This window comes from Pelodiscus sinensis, chromosome 27, assembly GCF_049634645.1.
Source record: "Pelodiscus sinensis isolate JC-2024 chromosome 27, ASM4963464v1, whole genome shotgun sequence".
NCBI classification, from domain to species: Eukaryota; Metazoa; Chordata; order Testudines; family Trionychidae; genus Pelodiscus; species Pelodiscus sinensis.
Window position 1 is genome coordinate 9683571 of NC_134737.1, and position 27350 is coordinate 9710920.

Here is a 27350-nt window from a genome sequence, read left to right on the forward strand (position 1 = left end):
TGCAGGCTTTTTGCGCAAGAATGGCTGTTCTTGCACAAAGACTTGAGGAGCGTCTACACTACATGCACGTTCTTGTACAAGTAGGCAGTGTGGCCAGGCAACGGGTTTCTTTCTCAAGAAACCCCTATGGCTAAAATGGCCATCAGAGCTTTCTTGCGCAAGAGAGCGTCCACACTGCCATGGATGCTCTTGTGCAAAAGCACATGGCAGTGTGGACGTACTCTTGCACAAAACAGTGCTTGCACAAAAAGCCTGCAGTGTAGATGTAGCCACAGACTCCTTCGTTGTCCAAACGTGGATTATGAATTTCATCCTGCTTTGGCCGTGCCAAGTTTTATCTGTAGTCATGTGGGCCCTGATTCAAAGTCTGTGGAAAGATTGCCACTTACTTTGGTGGGTTTTGAATTGCCCTTTTGTGGGTAAATGTTGTTACCTATTTTAGAACTGCATTGGCCCAATCTAGCACACTCTGAAGTCAGATGATTCCTTCCAGTGACTTCACTTGCAGCCTGGATCTGGGTCTATTCTAGGCATTTGTTGCTAGCATGTTGGTCACAAATGTCCACGAAGTAAGAAGTGGTCACAAGATAATAGTTGTCTTCTGCTAGGTGAGTGCTCTTAACATGGGGCCAAAAAAAAATGGTAGGTTTTCTCACTTCTCTGTCCTGGATTCTTAGTATGCATGAACTGCAGACTTTTGTAATTGTGCTAACAAACATTTTTAGCAGGGCTTTATCACAATTCCTCTGAACAGTCGTATCTTTCCGAGAACTAGGTTAACCTGACCATGCTGTGATGCACCTGCAAGATGCCGCAGCTGGCTTTCTCCCCTTTGTAGGATTTTTTACATAATTTTCAGACATTGCATCCATCTACCGCTCAACAGTATTAAGAGATCTGGGTACAACATGGCTGTCGCCAGCACAGTTAAAGCAGAGTTGGTCTTGAAATGCCTATGAGAAATGTCTGAGGCTTCACAGGAGGCCCCGACTTGCGACGCGGGGGAAGCGTTGCAAGTTGGGGGTGTCGTAACTCAAACCCTCTTTTACGGTAGGCGTCGTCGTAAATGTGGGCTGAGGACGTAAGTCGGGGATTTCCGGCCCCTTCCACACTTACAAAAATGGTTGTGTGTGTGTGTGGGGGGGGGGGTTGCAAGTTGGGGGCCTCCTGTATTTAGAATGTGGTTGGTGTCCTGTTTACAGCTGTATTTGCAGTGCAGATGAAATGGAAAAAGTTGCTCGCCATATTGGCTTGGGAGACTGTCCTAGTGACCCCCACGTTGAAGATGAGCTCTTACTAGCATGGTTTAGGACAAGTCATAGTGTAGACAGATGCTCAGAACCTTTGAGAGCAAGGGGGAGGAGAGGAAAAACCAGTATGTGGCAGGAGCAATTATCCCTCTTTTATTGGGGTAGCTCCGCTCTGTGGTTGTTTCCTGCGTTTGGGGGCTCTGAATAGATTTAGAAGGTGTGCCTTTCTTTCTCTCTTTACGAACATGTAATAGGTTAATATTGGGACTGGCTTTGTAGTGATAGTTTCAGGACTTCAGGATCATCTGATGGAGACAGAAGGCAGAGAGGGAAGGACGAGAACCACCGAGATAAGAAAGAAGGTGTAATAAGCCATTTGTCATGTATTTGCCAGATGGGAACTGGTGCTAAGGCACTTGTGCTATTTTCTTTCATTAAATTATGGGAAGTGACCTCAGGGGACGTAGGGTCCAAGCCGGTGATTCACTGAGCATCCTCCACTCCCATTGTATCTCATTGCCTTGCCGGATCAGGGCCTAGGAGGTTTAACAGCCAAGCTAATCTAATCTAGTCCCTGACCAAAAAGGTAAATTTCTCCTTTTTGCCCCATGAGGGCCTGCTACTTAATAATGGCTAGAACTGCCCCAATATCACACAATATGACAATAACCTGAATTTCTACTCTTGCTTTTCAAGAGAAAGGGAAATAATCCCTCAGCACCTACAGGGACAGGGTAGGAATAGATCTGGGATTGGAGACATTTGTCTATTCCTTTATTTACATTTTAACCTTTCTTTTTATTGTGGATTATGGTACTGCCCAGGAACTCTTAGTGGATCAGGAGCCTCTTGTACTGGGCACTCTCCAAACAGAACAGCCAGCCACTGCCCTGAAGGGCTTACAGTCTGCACATTTCTGATGCAGTCACTCAGGAGAGGTTGACATCTTGGAAGGATGGTCTCTTCGGCCAGATCTTGGGAGTTGGTAGGCCTGGTGTTACTGCAAGCTTTATCTGTATCCCAACCTGCGGGGTGTGTGTGTAAGCCCACACGCATTGCAGGATATCAAGCTTTCCAGTGCTTCAGGACTGAGTGAACTGCCATGCCAGTGATCTCTGTGTATGTGCAAGCCTTTGAGGATCCCAACGTGGTGTAAATGGATCAGGGTCAAGTTCCAGTCTGAAACCTGATTCAGCCCTAGCAGTTTAGAATTGCTTGATTAAAGTCTGGCACCCACTCAAAAGGCGAAGAATTCTAATGGAGGCAGCGTTCCAAAAGAAGGATCGTCGTCATGTGCTGATAGGGATCAAGGACTCTTGACACTATTGCAATAGCAGAAGGCGATTCCTTGACCATTGCACCAAACTTCTCCTGGTGGCAACCTCACTAACTTTAGTAGGGTTGCATGAGGGATCAGCATGTTTCTTAGCATTGGAATAAGAGATTTCAGGTCCCTTCATCAGAAAGGGAGGGGCCTTCATAGGTTTCTGGAAGAAATATTGGGTTCCTTCAAATGTATCCAAAGCCATTAATCTGTACAGGTGAATGTACAGCTTGTCTGTCTTGGGAGAAGTCTAATCGGATGTAATAGATGAGACCTGGGACCACATTGTAGGGCAGTTGTGGGGAGCATTGAATATGCCCGACTGTGTATTTCCAAAACTCTAAATGAGCCAAGAGGCTGGAATGGGTCAGGCTGGTCTCATCATGATGCTTTTGTTAGTACTAGGGATGTTAACTAACGCGTATCTGTGTACATGTGTAACAGCTGGAATTTTTACTGGTTACATATTTACACGCAGGGACGCAGGGCAGGCGGCTTTTAAGCCAGCTCCCCGCACCAGCTCCCGCCTGTCCCCCACCTGCTGCCTCTGTGGGAGGCTGGAGGGGATGGGGGCTGAAGCAGGCAGCTCTGTAGAAGGGCTCGTCACATGTACCATCTCCCGCCTCCACACATCAGAGACAGCAGCGTGGGAGAGCGAGAGGGGGAAAGGAGGTGGCTCTACAGGGTCTAGTGCTTGTGGGGAGCCTGCTTTTAAGCCCTGGCTCCCTCCTGTGCTGCTGCCTCTGTGAGAGGCAGCGGGGGGGAGGGAGAAGCGGCTCCACAGGAGCTGGCATGCGTGGGTACTGGCTCCAGTCTTCCCAGGGTGCTTGTAGTTTTTAGGATTAACTGATGAGCCCCAGTTCAAGGAAGCCCTGCAGGGAGCACAGGGCTTGCGAGCCCCCCACTGGCCCCGGGCTTCTGCTTTTCAAATGCTCAAGAGCAGAATCGCAGCAGAACCGCTGGGAGCAGAGGCAGCTTCAGTCCCCGCTCACGCAGTTTCCCACTGTGCTTCTACCTCCCCTGCCCTCTGTGGCCCCCCCAACACTGGCCCCTGCTCCCCCGCTCTTGCTGCTCCTCTCTAATACAGGCAGCAAGTGGTGGTGGTGGGGGGGGGGAGTGACTAGTTGCATCACTGGTCGATTGTCTGATAAGCTTATGCTTTGACAGTCGACTAGTCGCTTACATCCCTACTACCTACACTCACCAACCTTCTTTCCCCATCTGCTGTCTTGGCTGTGTTACGGTAAACTCTTCAGGGTAGGAAAAGTTTTACACTTTTAGAGTTGCATACAAAATGTAGGTATTTTCTGTAATGAACCTGCTTCAGCCCACTATAAGAGCAAGGCTGAGCGATGTGGTCCTGGCAGCTGAAAGTCTGGGGAACTCTGGTCTATTGTCTAAGGCATGGGGTTGGGATTAGCATTCTCGTCTCAGCTAGAGACTTCCTGCGTGATCTTGGGTAAGTCGCTCTGCCGTGTGCCTCAGTTTCCCATCTGCAAAAGGGGATAATTCCTTACCTCTCAGAGGCATGGTTGGGATAATATGGTGACGAAGGCCACATACCTACATAGAGATTCTGACAATTTCTCTTGCCTAATCAAATCTATAGTCCAGTTTATCATGGTGGTTAATGGATGATGCACTGGGCAAGGTGGAGATGAAATCACTAGATGTTCTCTCATCATGGAGGTTAGAGAAGATGCTTCTAATTCTCTCCAGGGTGGTTCTGATTTGGGACATGTGTGGTTTGGTTTTACCAAGTGCAGTCTGGCTGTGTCTTGATTTATTGTGTCTCTCGGTCTTCATTCTGATTGGCATCCTTGGGTAGGAGTGCAATGATTGACTCAGCAGGTTCGTGAGAAGAAGAGGTCTGCGAGAGAAGTGCCAAAGGCAGGTTGGCTCCAGGCGATGGCTGAGAAAGTGAATTTACAGTTTAATGCTCATCAGCACCATGGGCCCATTAGCATAGAAGGCCGAGTTCCGCTTTCGAGCTGGGTGGGGAAACTTCAGGGGATGGAGAGAGAATCCATGCAGGCTCAGAGTGAGAACCCATTAGCTATGCTGTGAATGGTTGAAGGCTTCTTAAGGCAGTTAGTCATCTCATGGGCTTGGGGGAGACCCTGCCATGGTCACCTGACTTGAGTTAGCAGGAATGTATTAGATCAGTGGCCCTCCTGCTCTTTCTATGGGCAGCTTCATAAGGGTGAAATATCCTTCCATGGATAAGGTCCTGTTGCCTTATTTTTGACAGCCAGGAAAACACCTCGTGGAGCAGTGTGAGCTCTGCTGTATTGGAGCTTTAGGGACCAGAAACAGAAGGGAAGCCCCTGTTGATTGTTTCGTTAACAAGTGTGGTGATGGTAGTGTTACGCAGCCTCATAGCTTCCTCTAGTGGTCAGACGTGGGACATTCTCAGGTAGAAGGGGACTTTTCAGTGGCAGGATGAGCAGGCTTGGACCTTTTTTATTTGCATTTTTCCCCCTCTCCACTGAAGTCTTTGCTCTGTGTGATTAGAAGTTGCTTTTGGTAGTGGATGGGAGGTATCCTGTAATCCTAGTGATAATTCTTCTAGTCCCTGGTGGGATCTCTTATTTTATGATTCTGTTTTGGTCTGGAATTATTTATAGAGCACAGTAGGTGTTCCGGGCACTGTTACCGAACTAAAATAAGACCAGGCTCCCTGCCCTGAGAAGTTCATAACTTGTGGGGCAAATTAAGCCCTGCTGTACCTCCACTGGCTTCAGGAGTTGAATTTGGCCCCAGTTACCTTTGCTAGAAACATTCTAGCTCATGACCAGTGAAGACTTGTATTTGCCTCCAAATCATGTTCTTTTAATGGCTGCCTTTCTTTTTCTTGCACATCTTGCCGTGAGCCTTGTCCGGAACCGATTATTGGACTATCCAAAACCATGTGCACCTGTATCTTGGATCTGGGTTTAATGAGGACCCATTCTACCCCCCCCCCCAGATGTGCTGTGACCACATCAGTGAAGACAACATGGGCAAAACCCAGAATGTTTCATCTTTTACAGTGGCCTTCCTAAACCTCTTGGCCTCAGAGTCAAAGGTTCCCTTGAAAGCATTGTATATCTGCTTGATGCCACACCGCTGCACACACATAGCTCAGCATCGTTTATGGGAGCGTACCTGCCCTAGAGGCCCTGCATGTGCTCACACAACAAGGAATGAGGCCCCAAATTAAATTGGCTGCATGACAAGGGGGCTTCCTCTGGCATGGTCTCTGCAGTGATCTTTTTTGTGGAGAGGCTTGATAACATGCAAAAGACCATGTTTCCCTAGGAGGCTTTCAGTGTGCGGACATGTTCTTTGTGCTTTTGAGTGGCTTAGCCTTCCCAGTGTGTTTTCTTTGGGTTTTGAAGTTAAGCAGCTGGACTCCCTCTCCCTTGCCATCGATTCAAGTGATTGCCAGGGAATAGGTTTCATTTTAAGGAGCGCATGCAGCTTGTTTTATGCAACCTAGCTGCTTACTTTTCTCTCTGGGAATGGTGAGGAACTGTAGCTGCCTTGGTCTAATGCTAATAATAGTCGCCCGCCTTACAGGGGTATTCTGAGGATTAACTGATGTTTACAAAGAGATTTGAACACACAAAGAATTACACAATGCTAAGTATTATTCGGTAAGCCACCATGTCCACTGGAAGAATTCCCAGCTGTCGCTGTGTTTACATCCAGTGGGAAGTGGCTGTCTAAATACCTCTGATCCTCAGAACGCCTGTTTCCCACTGGACCTCTTGTGCCAGAGTTCCCCTGAGCCTCACATGGGGACACATGAGGGTATGTGTATGTCAAGCAGACCTTTGTTTCTGCGTATCCCTATGGGCTGTGTGGACCTCTGTCTAGTCTTGAAGAGACCTGGATTCTATTCTCAGCTCTGCGGCTGGTCTGCTGGGTGACTTTGGGCGAATCATGTCACCTCTCAGTGCATCAGTTTCCCCACATGTGAAATGGGCACAATGATCCCGACCTCCTTTGTAAAGCACTTAGGGTATGTCTACACTAGCTCCCTAGTTTGAACTAGGGAGGCTAATGTAGGCATTCGAAGTTGCAAATGGAGCCCAGGATTTAAATATCCCAGGCTTTATTTGCATCTTCCCGTCTGGTCGCCATTTTGAAATTTCACTAGTCCAGACTAACTGCCCATAGCTACACGTGGCAGGAAGCTGGTAGTTCAAATTAAAGCCCCTAATTGGAACTACCGTTAAACCTCCTTGCAGGAGGAATAACAGATAGTTCGAATTAGGGCTTTAATTCGAACTACCGGCTCCCTGCTGCGTGTAGCTGCGGGCAGTTAGTCCGGACTAGTGAAATTTCAAAATGGCGACTGGACAGGAAGATGCAAATGAAGCCTGAGATATTGAAATCCTGGGCTCCATTTGCAACTTCGAATTTGCAAGTTCCATTTGCAAGTTCAAACTAGGGGGTTTGTGTAGACATACCCCTAGAGATCTATTGATTAAAAGTGGTATACAGGAACTAGGTATTATCAATGTAAATTCTCTTGGTCATCTCCACCACTTCTTCCCACCTGTTTTCCGTTGGCGTGATGCTACCCAGTCCAGTTTGATTTCACTCTTCCCATGCAGTGTTATCCGTCAATTGCCTAGTCATAATCTCAGTTGACCTGTAGTGTCTCCCTTACAGCATGTCTGTCCTTCCACCAAACTTGGCTCATCAGAACCTGAGTGTTGAGTGCAGGTAGGTGAATGGAATTGGAGTGTGAGTGTGTGTGTGTGAGAGAGAGAGAGAGAGAGAGAGATATTAAAGTACATCTGTGTTGTCCTCAAGCTTTTATCCCATGTAATTCTCCTCATTGTTACTTGTCCTGGTGTCTTTGATAATAAATATTTCTGATGTGACGGAAAAGCAAAGGCACTTCGTGGCTCTGGTTAGCAGGGATTCAAAGCTGCTCTGTCCACAGAGATCTTGCTGTATAATTACTTCTATGGGTTATTACTGTGGATATCCATTCAGTCCCTGTTTATATTTCATCCAGGTGTAACCGTCAAGGCAAAGAGCCTTAGCAGTGCTGTGAGAACTGAGGAGCGCTCATGTCTTACTCTCATGTGCACTACGAATGTATACAGAATAAATGGAATCTGATGACTCTCTGCTGGAGGACGTGGCTTGTTTGGTGCTAAATAGCGACGTGTCAAGTTTAAAGGTTGAATTTTAGTTGCTAATGGAAGCAGGAGACCCAGGGTGGGGGACAGAATCAAGCCTGGTGTAAGTAGGCCCTGTCCTTCATGCCACTCTGCTTGTGCCCTAATTCTGACCTGCAATGCCTGTCATAGAGACTCTGCTAAGGCACCTCAATTCCAGCCTCCTGCAACCTGGTATTTCGGTCCTGGATGCCCTCTAGCTCGGCCGGTACCCTGCAGTCGTGGCCTGCATCAGGGGTCTCAGACTCCCAGCCCACGGGCCAACTATGGCCTGGAGCATATTCTAGCCTCAGAGAGCCAGAGGCCTAAGTGGGGCATGCTCATGTCCATCCCCCTCGCTCCACCACCACCCTGCCTTCTCCCCCCATTGCACCCTGTATCCCAAAGGATGTGGCCTGGGGGATTACTGCGGAGGGGAGGGGGTCTGGTGTGGGGCAGCAGTCGGACCACCCCACTTGCTCCACTTCCCCGCGGTTCCCACTGCCGCAGGGAGTGCGGGAGGGTATAACAGCTGCTGCCACCCTGCGCCAAACCCGCCCCTCCCCCCAGAGTTTGAAACCTCTGTATGACACCAGCCGTGTCGGGAGAGACTTTCAAAGGTGCAATGGCACAGAAGCACCTGGCTGCCGTGTGTGCCCTTGAAAAATCTCTCTGTTCGTAGAAAATGCTTTGTGGAGTCTCAATGGCTGTTCCTGTCCCAGTTTTCAAAGTTATCTGAGGGAGCTCCTTGGCTGGTGGGATTTTTGAAGGCTGTGCTGAACACAAGGGGGTGCCATCGAGCAAAGTATGAAGAGGGCAGTGAGAGAAGACGGAGATGAAGACTAGCGTCCTAAGTGCTTCCGAGCTGCAATCTATTTAACTTTGAGCTATCGCTTAAGTTCTAACAAGAACTCTTTATTAGCTGTGGAATGTACCAAAATAGATCAGCCATCTGGCCGGTGGCAGTATTTCCAAGCACTGGAAAATCACATCAGACCCCCTTCCCTCCCAAATGTTGAGACTGGCTTAAAAATCAGAAGATTAAAAAAACCCAAGTATTTGGGGGCTTGCTTTGTCCTTGTGGATGTTTGAGCCTTTAGGGGTTTCTCTGCAAAAATGAGGACTCAGATTTCATTAAATTTCTAAAGTCCTTTGATACCAGCAGTGTGCCCTTTAAGGAAACCATCACATTTTACAAGACTTCAGGACAGTTGCAGTTAAAAAAAAAAAAATCACGCTTCTCTCATCTACTAGAATTTTGGAGCTTCCTTGACCACACAGTGAATGAAGGAGGACTGATAGATATGATTTATCAAAAAGCCTTTGGCAATGTCCCTCACAAATAGGTTCTTAAGAAAACTGAGTGGTCACAGGAGTGACACTCAAAATTCTGTCTTGCATCAGAAACTGGCAAAGAGACAGAAAAGAAAGAGTCATCCTTGGTACGCTTTCAGTCTGCCAAAAGGTTTACACTGCAGTGAGCCTTAAGACAAGGGTCTATGCTAAGGCTAGTGTTTATCGTATTAATGATATAGGGCAGAGTACACATGGCAGTGGCAACATTTGCAAACACAATGATTATTTAGGTTAGTTAAGATGGGAGAAGAACTGAGCTAGGTGAAAGTGCAGCATGACGCCAGCTAAAATTCATTATACTAGGTTCTAATCTAAACAGATGAAAATGACACAACGGAAAGATCCAGATGTTACTGCAAATGATTTGTTAGTGGTCAGAAAAGTAATCAACATGCCCCAAAGTTAAGGATTAAAAATAGAGCGATAGGGTTATGCTGTTTTCTCAATTAACACTCCAGCCGCACCTGGGATTCTGGTTGAGATTGTCAAAGTAGACTGTGATTTATCCACCCACCTCCCACGGGAAACGAATAAGTGTTGCATAACCAGATTGCCTAGATGGCTCCGAAGAGAACCAATTTGTTCAGTTCTGGTCTCCCTGTCTTCAAAACACAGGTTAGCAGAAAGAGAAAATAGAGCTGGGTGATAGACTGATGAGTCCTGGTAAGATTTTGGGGTGGAAAGCAGGGACTTTGTTTTGGAGAGAAGACGAACAGAAGGGGTCATGAAAGGGGAATATGAAATCATGCAATAGAGGAGCAGGCTCAGGTGCTCTTGGATACCCTAGTAAATGCTGTCTAAAGACAAAAGCAAATCAATAACCAATGAAACTGAAAAGCACTGTTTTAGAACTGACGGAAAGAGAGACATTTTTTTTTTAACACGGTATGTAATTAACAGGTGGAACTCATTGCCACAAAAGATCATTGAACCTAAAACATTTGGTTGGATTTCAGTGGATTAGGTACTTAGCTCTATACTGTTTAGGTTCAATAAGATAGAAAATAGAGCAGGACTATAAACCTTCATGTTTCAGGGCCTAGATCAACCGCTATTGACGGGGGTCAGGAATAAAGTTCCTTTAGGAGCAGGTTACTCCATAATTGTCCACTGTGATTGGTGCCCTACCAAATTCACGGCCAAGAAAATGCATTGTGGACCATAAAATCTGATCTCTTGTGTGCTTTTAGTCTGCTCTATACATATTTCATGGGGGGACCCAGGATCCTGGGATCCTCACCCAAAAGGGAGTTGTGGGGGGCGTATGTGAGAGAGAGAGAGGTTGTGGTTTTGCTACCTTTGCTTCTCTGCCACTTTCAGAGCTGGGCAGTTGGAGAGCGGTGGCTGTTGGCCAGACATCCAGCTCTGAAGGCAGCGCCCTGCAAGGAGCAGTGCAGAAGGAAGGGTGGCAATGCCATACCATGCTACCCTTCTGCGCTGCTGGCAGCTCTTCCCTCAAAGCTGGGCTCCCAGCCAGCAGCTGCTGTTCTCTGGCTGCCCGGCTCTGACCTCGGCACCAGCCCAGCAGCAGTGCAGAAGTAAGGGTTGCAACAATGCTCCCTGCAATAACCTTGAGACCCGCCCCTCCAAAATCCTCTTTGGGTCAGAGCCCCACCAATTACAACATTGTGAAATTTCAGATTTAAGTACCTGAAATGAGGAAATTTAGGATTTTAAAAATCCCATGACCACACAATTGACCAAAATGGACTGTGAATTTGGTAAGGCCCTACCTATGATCATTGGAGTATCCCATCAAGAATCTGCTAATGATGCCACAGGACCCTGGACTAGCCATCTCATTCGTCTGAAACGCTGTCAGAATTCTTCGCGTTCTATTGCTGGCGAGGCTTCAGCTGACACATCCAGGCACCTGGCCTCTCTCCCTGTTGTTACGGAGCCTGAAGGAGACAGGAACATTCTGCAAAACCGAATCAGATTGGAGGTGTGTGGTGGGATAACAGGGTTCATTCCATGCCCCTTTCCCACACACCTTCTATTTACTTTTCTGTAATTTTGGCCCACAGGGTGAGCAGTTTCCACTGTTTATCTAGGCCCTTGGTGATTGGGCTCCCCTTGAGTGAGCTGATATTTATATTTGTCCTTTTATCGTGAAAATCCAGAGAACAGGCAATGAGCTACGTCGCCTGTGCCTGGGCTGAGAACAGCCATAGTCTTTGGGGGTGGAGGGTAAGGGCAGCTGCTTGCATAGCTATCCTGGAGTGTCTTTTCCTTGCTGCCCTGCACCTTCCCCTGTTCCCACAAATATTGCCGGGGACGTGACAATCTCAGCATGGTGGTTATGGTTCGGCAGCACGTGACTCTCGCCCTTGGGCAGTGGCTGGACCCTGTGTCAGCATTAGTCGATGTTCTGTTCCACGCTTCGCAACCCGTGATGTCCCTGGTCGCTGAGGCACCCCCAGCCCAAAGCAGGTGCATCTGGGAGACCTTACCACCCGAAGGAACTCTCCCTTCACATCAATGTGCGGGAACTCAGGGCCATTCACCTGGTGTGCTTGGCTGTTCTCCCTCACAGTCAGGGGCAGTGCATGGCAGTCCTGATGGACAATATGACTGCCATGTATTTCAACAACAAACAGGGAGATGCACAGTCCTCTCCACTTTCCCAGGAAGCCCTTTGTCTGTAGGACTTGTGCATAGCCTGATCCATAAACCTGAGAGCATTTTACCTCCCCAGGGTTCAGAACCAGCTGGCAGATCGCCTCAGCAGGCGGCTCTTTGCTCACGAGCGGTCGCTTCTGCCCAACATCCTCCCCTGCATCTTGCAAGGTGTAGGGGGTTTCCCCAGCTGGACCTCTTCCTGACTCGGGAGAGTGGGAAACGCCAACGCTTCTGCTCATTCTGGAATCTCGGCCCCAGGTCGGCAGTGGATGTATTCCTGATTCCATGGTGCACACATCTGCTGAACGTCTTTCTCCTGTTCCCATTGGTCCACAAGGTGCTTCCAAAGCTCTGCACGGACAGGGCAGGCATTATCCTGATAGCTCCGGCCTGGGCCCATCAGCGTTGGTGCCCCGTGTTCCTGGAGCTGTCAGTATAATCCACAATTCTGCTTCTGCTACTGCCGGATCTCATCCTGCAGGATCATAGGCTCCTACCCAGGCCTGTACTTGCTCCACCTCACGGCATGGCGACTCCACGGTTGAATGTGACTGAGCAGGCCTGCTTGGAGCAGGTTCAGCTGGTACTCCTCAGTAGTCGGAAACCTTCTACCAGACTCATGTTCCTGGCCCAAAAGGAAACAGTTCTTGTGCCTGCAGCACAGCTTGGACTCTCTATTGATCTTTATTCCATGGGTGCTTGACTCTGATATCTCTGGAGCAACAAGATCTGGCAACCTCTTTGCGCATCTGGTGGCCATCTCCACCTTCCACCCAAGAGAAGCAGGCCTCATGATTTTCTCGAGTTCCCTAGTTGGATGCTTCATCAAGGAGATGGACAGGCTCTGCCCTCCGACTCATTACCCTGCCCCCGTTTGAGATCTCAGCCGCCTCCTCTCTGCTCTCATGGTTCCACTGTTTGAGCCATTAGCTCCTTGTTTGTCTTGGCAACCAGGAAAGCCACTTTCCAAGGCATCCCTTCTGCTTGCAGGGTCTCCGAACTTCATGCCCTGACCTTGAAGTCTCTTGGGGAGGGATAGCTCAGTGGTTTGAGCATTGGCCTGCTAAACCCAGGGTTGTGAGTTCAATCCTTGAGGGGGCCATTCAGGGATCTGGGGTGAATTTGTCAGGGATGGTACTTGGTCCTGCCATGAGGGCAAGGGACTGGACTGGACAAGGTCCCTTCCAGTTAGATGAGATGAGATAGGATAGGTACAGGCACACAGTCTTTAACAAAGACAAGGTCCAGTCTTGCCCTCACTCAGCTTTTCTCCCGAGGGTGGGCTCCAGCTTCCACACAGGGCAAGGTATCTTTTGTCTCGTGTTCAACCCTAAGCCCCAACGCCTGCGCTTCCTTGACATGAGACGTGCACTAGTGTTCTACATCGAAAGGACCAGGCCCTTTTGTAAGATGCCGCAACTGTTCATAGCCGTGGCAGATGATCCGGACAGACAGTATTGTTGCGGCGTATCTTCTCCTGGATCACCCTGTGCATCCGCACTTGTTCTGATCTAGCCAATGTCCCTCCATCCCTGCTTACTGTGCACTCTACATGAGCACAACATCTTTGGCAGCATTCCTGGCTAATGTCCCTCTCCAGAAAATCTGCAGAGCCGCCACTTCGTTTTTGGGACCTACCTTCACATCGCCTTCTGCCATCGTGCAATAATCACAGCAAGACGCGGCTTTTGGTACTTATGTCAGCTAGACTGTGACTCCAACCCCTCCTCCAGGGTAGAGGCTTGTGAATCACCTAATTAGAATACATATGAGCAAGCACTCAAAGGAGAAAAAATAGTTACCTGTATAACACGCACACACACCTAGTTGGAATAGATATGAGCAACACATCGCAAAGAACAACGGTTACAAAGGTGAGGTTTTTTCCTCTCCTAGCAGTTGGTGCATGTCTGGAAATCACTGTCTGGAATTCACTCTCTCTTAGTGGCTAATATCAGAATCCACATTACTTGGGACTCAGGAGTAATGCTCCCTCTAAATGTTTTCTTCCATGTGCAGAATAAATTTGATGTTAACCAAGCCATGTGTGAATGTGTGTAATTGCCACCGGGCATATTTGAACCTGGGATCTCTGGAGCTGAGTATAGGAGCCGCTACTCTCTGTGCTAAAAACCAGATGGCTCTCAAGCCATGCTGTGGAGGTCTCTTGAGCTTAACTGTTGATGTGGTCTAGGTACCACCTGCATTGCTCAGTAACTACGCTATATGTGTGGGTTACATGTGCACCACAAGTAGAAACACAAACTTAATAGGGTGCTCTGCTAATCAGCCGGGCAGCATTGGAATCTATCCTGCACAAGCGCTCAGCTCACAGGGAACGCTGCTCAGGAGCAAACAGTGTCCGTACTAGGCCGGGACTGATGTTGGAGGGTATCAGAAGCACCTGGATGATGACGTGGTGCCGATGCAGGAGTTGGACTAGTCACTGCTGAGGAGCGGGGAAGTTTTGCTGTGTACCGAGGGCTTCAGTCTCCAAGCAAAAGCCATTGATGGTCTCCTGTGCAGATCCAAGGCTGATGGAGTTTGAGATTGGAACTCTCCTCCCTGGGGGTCTGCTGAGCTATGCTTTAATAGGAACAACAATAGCCCTGTATTATAAGGAATGCCCCTTATTTAAATAAAATAGCCGTACTGAGTGCCTTTTCTACCGTATTTCAGCTAGGAGTGTAGAGCTGCCTGCTGCCATGGTGAGCCGGAGCATCATTCTGGCATGTGAAATCTGGGGCAGAACAGCCCCACTGGCATTGCACTTTGCACAGGGCCGCTGGTTGGCAGCTTGATCTGGTGCATGGGTTCTCAATACTCTCCAATTAATCCGGATTGCTCCTCCATCATGCCATATTGGACACTGGACTCCCACATTGGCCCTTCACCCCGCTTTGAAATCTGCAGCGGCCTCCTGCAGAGATTTCTCCCTTTTCATGCCACGGGACCAGGAGCTTGCAGAGTGTTGAAGAAGCAAAAAATACCCCTGGTGAATATAGGTGAGTGTTTTGCTTAATAATACTAATTAACACGTAAACTATAGACACCAAGATCTGACAAGTTGCCTTGCTTGGGGGGGGGGGGACAAAAGAATACTTTTCTGCCATGTCAGCCCAAGTTTAATGTGTGCGCACTATGAAAACCGGCCTATATTTTTGAAATACAGTGTTGGGAACCCTACTTGATAAGAATTGTATTCATTCCCAGATGAAACCCTACTGCAATGGAGTTAAAGTTTAGAGTGCAGATCAGTAAGGCAAGGACCAGAGCTGCGACAATGATGTGATGATCTCCAAACCGAAGCCATTCGGTGTTGGGGTACATTTTAAGAAATGTAAAGGCACAAAGAAGGCACCCAAATAACTAACTCTGTTCTGAGGCAACACCATGTAGTAGCAATAAGATTATGATGAAGGCCTTTCAGTATTTGGTATCTCAGGTGAAACAAAACTAATTATTAAAGGCACTTTTTTGTGTCTCCCCTTGCTCTGTTAGTGTAATTATTAAGTACTGTTAAAAACAAGGAGCAGACCCGTGGCACCTTACAGGCTGGGGACTTAATGACTAAGTAGCAGTTCAGCAGAAAAGGACCTGGGGGTTACAGTGGAAGAGAAGCTGGATACGAGTCAACAGTGTGCCCTTGTAGCCAAGAAGGCTAATGGCATATTAGGTTGCATTAAGAGGAGCATTGCCAGGAGATCCAGATAAGTGATTATTCCCCTTTATTTGGCTCTGGTGAGGCCACATCTGGAATATTGTGTCCAGTTCTGGGGCCTCCACTATAGAAAGGTTGTGGACGCATTGGAGAGGGTCCAACAAAGGGTGACCAGAATGATTAGGGGTCTGAAGAGCATGACCTATGGGGAGAGACAGAAGGACTTGGGTTGTTTAGTCTGCAGAAGATAAGAGTGAGGGGGGATTTGAGAGCAGCCTTCAACTTCTTGAAGGGAGGTTCCAAAGAGAATGTAGAAAGGCTGTTCTCAGTAGTGCCGGATGCAGAACAAGGAGCAATGGTCTCAAGTTGCCGTGGAGGAGGTCTAGGATGGATATTAGGAAAAACTATTTCCCTAGGAGGGTGGTGAAGGACCGGAACGGGTTACCTAGAGAGGTGGTGGAATCTCCATCCCTAGAGGTTTTAAGTCTCGGCTTGACAAAGCCCTGGCTGGGTTGATTTAGTTGGGATTGGTCCTGCCTTGGGCAGGAGGCTGGACTTGATGACTCCTGAGGTCTCTTCCAGCTCTAGGATACTATGATTCTAACCTGTACTTAGCTAACCTCCCTACTGCCATTTTTACTGTTCTTATGTGCAAAGATTTGATTTCGTGTCACACGCTCCGTGTAAGTCCAAATGCACCAGTTGCACACGCAGTGAGGCTCTTGGGGTTATAAAACTCCTTCCCTAAAATTCACCCCCTGCTTGTTTTTGAAAGGCTGCTGCGGAGACGTTCCTGCATTCCAAGGTAAACTGGAGCACTCCTCCTCTGCTGTGTGTGCACCTCGATACGCAGCCAGGAATGTTACATGCCCTTGTCCGGCCTTTTGAAAAGTTACAGGTGAGAAGAGAGAGAGAAGCAATGCTGACTGCACACACTGATTATAAACTTGCTGTTCTTTCCATTCTAAGCCAGCTGCCGTCGTGGGATCGATCTTTTCCTCCTCTGGGGAAAACATGCGATAGGACTATCGGACTGCAAACAAGTGGAAGATAAAGGGGGAAAGCTGGTGGCTTGTGGGGTGCGTTTGGAATCTAAGAACTTTGATTTTTTTTTTTTTTTTATCATTCCGACATTTCTCTTCAAGGAGTAATTTAAAAATAAAATGGCATTTAACCTTCTGATTAAGCAATTGTTCTGGAGATAAAGGGTCCCTCAGGCTTTTAGGGCAAGCGTTCCTGACATGTTGATACACTTCTGATACGTGAATGAGATAGTGGCAGAAGGAGTTGGACACAACAGAGGACCCTTTGGGTATATAGGCAGGGATCCTGGGATTCCAACCTCAGTCCGGTGTCCAGGAGTGAACCGGAGGCCTGGTGAGAAATTGCTGTAGAAGAAAGACATCATGAAGTGGCTGATCCTCGCCTTGGTGTGTCTCCACCTCTCAGAGGGGATGTTGAGGTAAGTAGGGAATAACAGCATGGCAGCTGCTGCTGATTAGGATGATGTGAAGGAAAGAATAGGAGCATCGTGGGGAGAGAATCAATTGGGACTCCTTGACTCTGCCACTGACAGTCTCTATGATCTTGGACATATCACTTAATCTCTTGGTGCATTAGTTTACCTTGCTGTAAAATGGGAACAGTGCTACTGACCTGACTACACTTGCAAATCGGTAGTGCTTGGGCAAGCACTAGGTCTTAGGAAGTGTCAGGTTTCTTTTCTGTGGTGTAGCATTTTCCCTGAGTCCAAGGAAATAACAGTCCAGCGTTGGCTGCATCATTGACCATTGGCACGATTATCCCAGCGTCCACCTCCCATTCTTAGTTTCCCAGGGTGCGACTTCTGTGCTTCAAGGAGTCAAGAGAGCCAAGAGTATGGGAAATATTGGATCAAATTAATCCCTGGTGTAATCGCCACAAACCCAGTCCCTCTGCAGCCCCTCTAATGAGCCCCAGCACTTGGGGCTTTTTCAGTGGCTGGACAACTTACCACCCCGGTAACCCTACCCAAGCCTTTGGCAGCTGAAGCCCATGAAAGGATGGAAGTGAAGCAGGAAAGGAGAGGGGGAAATGAAGAGGGCAGACCTCATTGCTTTCCTTCCTTTCTGTGCAGAGTCCCCCTGAAGAGATTCAAATCCATGCGGGAGGTGATGAAGGAGAAAGGTGTACTCAAGGACTATCTGAAGAACCACAAGTATGACCCAGCCAGCAAGTACTTCACCAACTTTGCTGTTGCCTATGAACCCCTGGATAACTACATGGATGTGAGTATGCGCTTGCTTGGGGAAAATGGTGAAGATGCAGTAGAGGACGAGTAGGGATGGGTGGACCGAGAAATTCCAATGGAAAACATGGAATCCAACTTGCACCAGCCCATCTGTTGTAGAATGGTTCTTGTACTAGGCAGGAATTGTGTAGTACAGGTTGAACCTCTCTAGTCTGGCACTCTCTGGTCTGGGAACATGCGTGGTCTGGAATTAGCCAGATGTCCACTTATCATGGATGTGGCCAAATTTCTTATGGTCCCGTAAAGTTTGTTTACAGCCCCCAGTCCTGGCTCCCAGTGTTCTGTGCTGTTCTTTAGCTTGAATTTGCCCCTAAATGTCTTCTAAGAACCCAGTAAGCAGTGGAAGTGTTGGTGATGCTGCTAGACCAGTGGTCATCAACCGGTCGATCGGGATCTACTGGTAGATCTTGGAGCCTCTGACGGGGGATCCTGACTGGTTTGGCCAAGAGGCTACCAAGTGCCTGTACTTCAGCTTCCCCTGCCCCAACTGCTGCGCATCTCCTGCCCTTTGTCTTGGAGCTGTCCCCTCAGGAGCATGCTGCTTGCTGTGCAATGAAGAGGAGGGTGCTCATGTCAAGATGCCCCCTCTCCCACCCTGTATCCTATCTCCGCAGAACGGGGGTGGGGGAGGTTTCAACAGGGCTTGGGATGGAGTTTGCTGGCTGCTTTAGGGAGTGGTGCAGGGCCAGGGCAGGGGTGAGCCTGCCTTAGCCCCACTGTATCACCACCCAGGAGCCACCTGAGGTAAGCAGGGCCCAGCTGGAGCCCACATCCTGAAACCCTACCCCAGTCATGAACCTCCTCCTGCACCTTAAAAAGGTTGGAGACCCCTGCGCTAGACAATATTGACCTCCTGTGGTTTGGTACCAAGGGTGCCAGACTAGAGGTTCAACCAGTATCACTTTAATTAGTGTGCAAGCTTTCGTGTGGCAGTCTCTGTGTTTTAGAGCAGTAACCACAGTTATCTGGGGCTCAGCTATGCCTGATGGTTCCTCCATATATGTTTTGTTGTGTGAAGAGTAAAATCTTCAACAGTTCTCCCATTCCAGCTGCCCCCGGCTAGAATATCTATTTAAGAAATGGAGTCTCTCTAGAGGGGGAGAGGGAAGGGTTAAAAAGAAAGGGGAGAGAGTTTGTTCTTTTTTGGAATCTCTCCGCCATAGTTGGAGTCGTTTACAAAATCAACTCTGATTCCATCGTCCCTCGTCACTATTCACCCGCCCGCCAGCCCCACTGTTTGAGGTTATTTCTGTGGGACCAATAGTGGTGCGTTCTCAGTGGTAGTATTGGTTGGATCATCATGAGGAGAATGTGTAAGGAAAAGTGTGTCCCTTTCTCTCCAGATGTCCTACTATGGGGAGATCAGCATTGGAACCCCGCCGCAGAACTTCCTGGTTCTTTTCGACACCGGCTCCTCCAACCTGTGGGTGCCATCTGTGTACTGCCAGAGCCAGTCCTGCAGTGAGTAATCCCCACACACAAGGGGCCGAGGGAAATGTCCCTGCTCTGGTAGGAGGTTCTTTATGACAGCGACCCATTCCGGGCACGAACCCAGCTCTAATCCTGATTGTTCATCAAGAATAACATAGACACCCGTCAATAGGCTATAGTGTTCAGTAGGCCTGTGGCAAACACAAAGACAGCTAACGCTATGGAAACGCATGTTACTTACTTAGTCTGGGAACTCTGTGGGGCAGGGCCCGTTTTTTGGTTCTGTGTTTGTACAGAGCTTAGTCCAGGGCGGGCCTGGTTCCTTACTGAGGCTCCTAGACTCTTACAGGAATTCCAATAATAACTGATGTATTTCTAGATCATAGAATCCCAGGGCTGGAAGAGCCCTCAGGAGGTCATGGAATCCAGCCCCCTGCTAAAAGCAGGACCAACCCCAACTAAACCATCCCAGGCAGGTCTTGGTCAAGCCGGGATTTAAAAACCTCTAGGGATGGAGATTCCACCCCCTCCCTAGGGAACCCAGCCCAATACTTCACCACCCTCCTAGTCAAGTATTCAGATGTATACACGCACCTCTTTTAAAATAGGTAGTGTTTGATTATACAATCCACACACTGACATACACAGTATTCTCTTCTTTGGTGCTCATCCGTCAGTTCCGTTGTGACGCCTGAGGCCAAATGAAGTCTGTGCGCTGCTTTCTATCTTGTACCATCTTCTTGGCTTTTTTCCCCTTTACATTTTTCTGCGGTATGTCAGTCTTCACCGTGACCATCCAGTGCATCTTTGGCCTTCCTCTGTTTGTAGGGGCTTGCACTCTGGTATGTGGGGCCATGTCGTGTATCCTTTCTGGGTCCTTTCACGTCCAAACCTTCAAAAGCATCTGTTATTTCTAGCTTTAGCTATTTATCTGCTATGTATTTGAGAGAGTCTGTCCGTCTGTCTGTTCAAGAATGTCTCCTAAACAGTAAGAGGTAGGACCACCAAATTCAGTAGGCAGCTTCCTCTTAAACTTAAAAGCAAGATCAGGGTTTGTTTATTTAAAATGATACAGAAAAGTCAGAATTGCCTGGCAGGTGAAAGGGCGGGCAGGGGGGAGGGCTCCTCCCATTTGGGACTGTCTCAGCCATGAGCCTCCTACCCACCAGGCATTCTTTAAGGGTGGGAGGCTCGGGGATTGGGCAGTACTGGATTCATATAAGGACATTGCTGGCAGTTCCCCTTCATCAGGGAGCCAGGAGAAAGTGCACAGTTTGCTGCGTTCCTCACTCTGGATGGAGGGCGCAAGGGGCAGACAAACCTGGACCTGCCCCAGCATCTCTCTCCCGGTTGTGCCCGCTGGGTGTTGCAGCAGTCATGGAGAGGCACTTCTCACCTGGCCCCAAGCTGCTGCGGTGAGAGAGGGCTGGGGTTGTCCTCACTCCCCAGGGCAGCCTGCATCCTGACCCCCTCATCCTCTGCCCCACCCTAGAGCAAGGATTCACTTGCATTTTATTTTCCAAAAAATAAGTTAATTAAGGACCCAAGCAGCTCTGGGCAAATCTTCACGTGTGTGTTTACAAAAGCAACCGGCATCTTACAAAGGGAAGAAATTCCTATTCAGACGTGCTCAGGTCATAATGGCCACATGCAACAGCACACTTAGGTGTGTGGGCTCCCAGAGAGATGTTTCAAGCAGCATGGGCCCATGTGACCGGTCCAGATGGCTGCATGTGAAGAAGGCGAGCCAGGGAAGAATGGTCCTGTGGCTAGAAAGCAGGGTTGAGAGGCTGGACTGTGTCCCATTGGGCAAGTCACTGCCCGGTTCTCTGCCTTCATTTTCCACCTAGAAAGTGGGGGTCTGTAGCCCTGCCTCAACGAGGGGCTGGGAGGCTTCATTTCTTAGCAATGTGTGCAAAGAGTTTGTGAACTGCAGTGCGACCACAAGGGAAAGTTTTGCCATGATCAGACCTTTCTAGGGGGGGTCAGGGTCACTCGGGGTGGGGTTCAATCCGAGTCTGAATCTGTCGTGCACACGGGCTGAAACCTGACACTGACCGGTTTGTACTCCCCAGCCTCCCACACGATGTTCAACCCCAACGCTTCCTCCACTTACACTTCCAATGGACAGACCTTCTCTCTGCAGTACGGGAGCGGCAGCCTCACGGGGATCTTTGGCTTCGACACTGTGACCGTAAGTAACCGCATCGGCCAAGGAGACGACACCGTTACTGGAGCGTTTGCATGAACCGGCAGGTGCCAGCATCCAAACGCCTTCAGCAGGGGATGGTAGAAAGTTTCTGATCATCCCTTTGGGCCCTTGCTCAAGGCGGTGGAGATGGCTAGTGAATCTATGGCTCCTCTGTGGGAGCTTTCTGTTCAAACAGTGCCTAGTGAAATGCCAGAATAATCCACCTAGAATCCCCAGATCGGGACACAGTCCGGCTTTTGAAATGGGGGGAGGGTTGGGGAATTGGAGCAGGATGTTTGTATTTCAAACAAAACCCGAGGTGCTTAGCATTCCTTTTTCAACACTGCGAACCCTCGGCCTCCCAGCCTGGGTCCAAAGAAGCACAAGAATCTGGGAAGCCTTTCTTGAGTGCAGCGGTGAGGTATCTAAGGCTCTGGGGACCAGATGTGGCCCCCAGCTTGCCTGGATCTGGCCCCCAAAGCTCAGGGCTCCCTTCCCAACGTTAGGGAGCCATTCTGACCATTTAGCTCCGCTGCTGCCCCACCACAGGGTTGGAGCAGAAAAATCTTTTGCCTGGGGGCCCCTGTAGGCTCTTGTGGGAGGGAATGTGGGGAGTGTCTTTCTGCTAGCATCAGGCTAGAGATGACCGAGGTGGATCCAATCAGGGAGGATGAGGCCCACTTCTAGTAGCTGATCTGGAGGTGTGAATTCCAAGAGAGGAGAAGCTGCTTTTGTAGTTAGCGAGTCTTTGTTTAATCCTGAGTTGATTTTGTCAAACTTGAAGATGAACTGTAGCTCAGCAATTTCTCTTTGAAGCCTGGTCTTGAAGTTTTTTTGCTGCAGGATGGCTACCTTTAGATCTGCAATTGTGTGTCCTGGGAGATTGAAGTGTTCCCCTACAGGTTTTCGTATATCGCCATTCCTAATATCTGATTTGTGTCCATTGATTCTTTTACGTAGGGACTGTCCAGTTTTGCCGATGTATATAGCAGAGGGGCATTGTTGGCACATGATGGCGTATATTATGTTAGTAGATGTGCAGGAGAATGAACCAGTGATGGTATGGCTGATCTGGGTAGGGCCTGTGATGGTGTTGCTGGTGTATATATGTGGGCAGAGCTAGCACCAAGGTTTGTTGCATGGATTGGTCCCTGAGTTGTATAGTTGCTGGTGAGAATATGCTTCAGGTTGTCTGGTTGTCTGTGGGCGAGGACTGGCCTGCCTCCCAAGGCCTGTGAAAGTGAGGGATCATTGTCCAGGATGGGTTGTAGATCACTAATGGTGTGACTGAGAGGTTTTAGCTGAGGACTGTAGGTGATGGCCAGTGGTGTCCTGTTGGTTTCTTTCTTGGGCTTGTCCTGTAGCAGGAGGCTTCTGGGTACACGTCTGGCTCTGTCGATCTGTCTCCTCACTTCCTCATGTGGGTATTGCAGTTTACAGAATGCTTGTTGAAGATCTTGTAGGTGTAGGTCTCTGTCTGAGGGGTTAGAGCATTTGCGGTTGTACCTCAGTGCTTGGCTGTAAACAATAGATCGTGTGGTGTGTCCGGGATGGAAGCTGGAAGCGTGCAAGTAAGCACAGCCTGGCAGGAGTCAGGAGACCTGGTTTTTACTCTCCACTTCTGAGGGGCTGGGTAAGCTTTTGGCAAATAGCTTCGTCTTTCCGAGCCTGCTTCCCTGTCTGTGAAATGACAGCACAGAAAGGGCTCAGGGATTTTGTGGCTGGGGAGAGAAGGGCCCCCTCCCTCACTGCAGTCTCCTTCCTGGTGGCTCCATCTGGTGGGAGGGATAGCTCAGTCCTTTGAGCCATTAGCCTGCTAAACCCAGGGTTATGAGTTCAATTCTTAAGGGGACCATTTAGGCATCTTGGGCAAATCTGTCAGGGACTGGATTCAATGACCTCCCAAGGTTCCTTCCAGCCCTATGAGAGAGGTTTATCTCCATATATTATATTATTAATGGCTATTCCCATCGGTTGTGCTGCAGATCGAAGGCATTTCCATCACCAACCAGGAGTTTGGCCTGAGCGAGACCGAGCCTGGCACCAACTTCCTCTACTCTCAGTTTGACGGGATCCTGGGGCTGGGCTTCCCTGCCATTTCTGCCGGCGGCGCCACCACCGTCATGCAAGGCCTCATGCAGGAGAACCTGATCAGCGCCCCGCTCTTCAGCTTCTACCTGAGCGGGTGAGTGGCAGGAGGCTGTTTCCCCCAGCCAGTGGGGCCAGCAGGCTCACCAGGCCCCTGGGCAAGGTCTTGCTGGGTCTTGGGGCAGTTGCCTCTTTTGCCCCACCCCTGGTAGTGGGTCTGCCCCTGCCTCTTTAATCCTGGGCGCTGCCTTCATATTTCCCATGATCCTTTGTGTCGGCGCTTCTGCTCTCCCATACCCTGAGGAGCCGGGCTGAGGGCAGGATAATGGCTAGGAGCAGACCTCATCCCTTACTTTGGACATGCGTGCTCCTCCGCAGCCCTGTCTACTCCCCTTCTCAGCTGGGTAAACCGTCAATAGGGTAAGCTCCTTCACCTTCTCCTCTCTGTAATGAAGGCTCTGCCGGGTCTCACCTATCCCCTTCCGCATGGGCTAAGTCTCCTGCCGTCCCTGCACTCTTCGCACCAGACACTCCGTGCCGGCTTTTCCCCAGAGGCCACGTGCCCACAGCTACCCCCACCACAGCTGTGGATGCCGGGCACCGGATTGACCCCTCCACTTTTGTTAGAAGTTGACTGGTTTCCACCAAAAGGGGGCTTTTCTGAAAGGCTCCATTGCAAGCCGAATGGCTCCCCCCATTCTGGTGTTGGGCACTGCCCAGGTTTGCACTTCGCTGTACATGTGGGTATCTCAGCACCAGTGCATCTGTGTGGGTGCGTCTACACTACGGTAAGTCGACAGAATGCGGCAGTTTTGTCGATGGCGGTAAACTTCATTCTACGAGGAACAGTGCTGTTTGCTGACGGAGTTCTGACTACAGAAGGTGTTATTGCAACCCCACTCTGCTTTTTCAAAAGAGAGTGTCTAGACTGTCGAGAAAGCGGCTTGCTTTGTCGACAGAACTGGCTGCAGTCTAGATGCTCTTTGTCGACAGAGACTTTGTCGACAGTATCTGTCAACAAAGCCTCTGTCGACAAAAGCCTGTAGTCTAGACGTATCCTCTGTGATGATCGAGAGCTCTCCCTAAGCTTGATTTTTCCCCAGCATCGTCACTAGGGGTGTGAATGGTTTACGGCCCAGGCCCAGGCTGTTTTTGGACCCTGTGGAAGGCTAAAATTAACCAGGCACTTTCCCTCCTGTCTGTTTGCTCAGGCAAGAGGGCACTCAAGATGGTGGTGAGCTTGTCTTCGGAGGGACTGACTCCAATCTGTACACTGGTCAGATTGTCTGGACGCCCGTCACCCAGGACGCTTACTGGCAAATTGGAATTCAAGGGTAAGGTGCTTGTCTTGGGTGTTTCTCTATAGGAACATAGGGCCTGATGCGGAGCCAGTCGTGACAAGCCGAGGAGTAGCCATGCTGGGTCAGACCGACGGTCCAGCCCTGTTTCCTGTCTTCTGGCCACGGCCAGGTGCTTCCAAAGGAATGAGCAGAACAGGCCGCCACTGAGTGACACCCCGCCCCCATTGTCCACTCCCAGCATCTGACAATCAGCAACTAAGCACCCCCAGCTTTTGGGGTTCCATCCCTGATCATCTTGGCTAATAGCCTTTGCTGGACCTGTCCTCCATGCTCAGGCAGAGGATGCCTAGAGTCAGGACCTGGACTCCTGGGTTCTACTCCCGACTCTCCCCTGAGTTTCTGTGGGACCTTTATATTCCCCTCCCCTAACTGAAAAAGCAAAAAGTTCCAGACAGGGCTGAGGACAGAACAGCTGGGCCCCTGAAAGATGTGTGGGGGCTGGCACCAGGCCCTCCCAGAAGGCGCAGGGCCTCAGGCAGAAGGGACAGGCTGGAGGCCAGCTCCTTTCAGCTAGCCCTCCTGTGCTGCCTGGACTCCAGTAACGATTTAAAAGGGCCCGGAGCTCTGGCTCCTGCTGCGGTTGCAGCGGCGGAAGCTCTGAGCCCTTTTAAACCACTGGAGCCTGGTTCCCTCCCTTGCATCGGGCCTGGTTCCAGAGATACTATGAGAACAGAGAACATGGCTCTGGCAGGACTCTTTCCTCCCCCGTCCCACTGTGTTCTTGGTTCATCGTGCAGCAGAGATGGGTTCGTTGCTGCTGCAGTGTCCTGTGTTTGGTTCCCCTAGGTTCTCGGTTAATGGACAGTCCACCGGCTGGTGCAGCAGCGGCTGCCAGGGGATTGTGGACACCGGAACGTCCCTGCTCACTGCCCCACAAGCCATCTTCTCTCAGCTGATGCAGGACATAGGTGCTCAGCAGAACAGCTATGGTGAGGTGAGGAGAACAGCTGAGGGGATGGGGGGAGGAGCCTAAAGAGAAGAAACTCTCCGCTAAGCAAGTTCTGGTGACATGAAGCAGTTCAGCGAGAGTGCAGGCTAGTGATTAAAGCGGGTGACTGGGTATCCAGACTCTTGGGTTTGATTCTTGGATCTGCTACTCACTCTGCTTGGTCTTGGGTGATTCATTTAACTTTTTTGTGCCTGTTGGCTCATCAGTAAGGTAGGCCTAATAGTCCCTGCTCGTTCAGGGTGTGAGAATCCTAAACTCCTAGAACTGGAAGGGACCTGGAGAGGTCACCAAGTCTAGTCCCCTGCCCTCTCGGCAGGACCCAGAATCATCTAGACTGGCGGTTTCCAACCTTTTCCAGATGGGGACTCATTTTGACAATTCAGGAAGACTTAGTGACCCAAGGCAATTCAAAAACGGGGAGAGGAGAGGGGGCAGAGCTACCTGGGGAGACACTTGGCAACCCTATTGAAATGTGATAGCGACCCATATTTGGGTCCCAACCCATAGGTTGAGAAACCCTGGTCTAGATCATCCCTAACAGGTTTCTGTCTAACCTGCCCTTAAATATCTCCAGCGAAGGAGATTCTACAACCCCCGTAGGCAGTTTATTCCAGTGTTTAACCACCCTGACAGCTAAGAAGTTTTTCCTAATGTCCAGCCTAAACCTCTCTTGCTGCAGTTTAAGCCCATTGCTTCTTGTCCTATCCTAAGAGGATAAGGAGAATAATATTTCTTCCTCCTCCTTGTGACACCGTTTTAGATATCTGAAAACCGCTATCATGTCCCCTCTGAATCTTCTGTTTTCTGAACTAAACAAGCCCAATTCTTTCAGTCTTCCCTCATAGCTCATGTTCTCTAGACTTTTCATCATTGTTGTTGCTCTTTTCTGGACCTTCTCCACTTTCTCCAATTTTGATTGGAATAAAGCATTTGACTACTTTCCTTTCCCACGGGACTGGCGTAAAGAGCTTTCGTGGGCCGAGGGAAGGTGGCTGCATGTGGAGGAGGGGGTAGGCGAGCCCCCTGGGAGTAGCAGTCTGCAGTGACTGTGTATAGAGTATCGATCTGCTCTTGCTTTCTCTTTCCATAGTACGAGGTGAGCTGCAGCAGCATTAGCAGCATGCCAACCATCTCCTTCACTATCAGTGGCACGAGCTTCCCGCTGAGCCCATCTGCCTACGTGCTCCAGGTACAGATTCACGTAGCGGCGCACTCCCCTGCCCTTCCCCTTCTCACCTACTGGTCTTTTGGTGGGCCTGCAGAGCTGTGTCGTTCACGGCTCTGCTGGGTACGTCCACGTGGTGATCCAGGGGTCACGATCGGAGTTTCCCAACCAACGGGCTTGAACTCTGCTTTCCATCCTCTCCACAGAGCAACAGCAGCCAGTGTGAAGTGGGCATTTCACCCACTTATCTGCCCTCCCAGAACGGGCAGCCCCTCTGGATCCTGGGTGATGTCTTCCTCCGGTCCTATTACTCTGTGTACGACATTGGAAGCAATCAGTTGGGCTTTGCCCCAGCTGCATAATCACCAGGACCATCTTTCTTCCCACCTGCTGGGCTGTGACACGCCGGCCCCGCACGCCCCTTTCCATGGATCTTGAACGTCTCTCTGTGCTGGACGTTGACAAATTTCTGAAGCCTCTCTCCGGTGAAATCTGAGCGATGA

The 27350-nt window shown here is 49.6% G+C and overlaps 1 protein-coding gene across 2 annotated transcripts; it reads left to right on the plus strand.

Annotated features, from left to right (window-relative positions):
- Positions 1-6893: 6893 nt before the first annotated feature.
- Positions 6894-27215, plus strand: LOC102444076 (gastricsin-like). 2 transcript variants are annotated; one of them, XM_075909993.1, is made up of 10 exons: positions 6894-14716; positions 16148-16834; positions 17489-17639; positions 19006-19123; positions 21169-21287; positions 23270-23469; positions 24584-24706; positions 25520-25667; positions 26773-26871; positions 27054-27215. In XM_075909993.1, the coding sequence occupies exons 2-10, from the start codon at positions 16779-16781 to the stop codon at positions 27207-27209; spliced, it is 1170 nt and encodes a 389-aa protein (XP_075766108.1). In that variant the 5' UTR covers positions 6894-14716; positions 16148-16778; the 3' UTR covers positions 27210-27215. The 2 variants fall into 2 exon arrangements, with proteins under 2 accessions (XP_075766108.1, XP_075766107.1); XM_075909992.1 differs by lacking the exons at positions 6894-14716; positions 16148-16834 and having other exon boundaries at positions 16844-17639.
- The last annotated feature ends 135 nt before the right edge of the window (positions 27216-27350 follow it).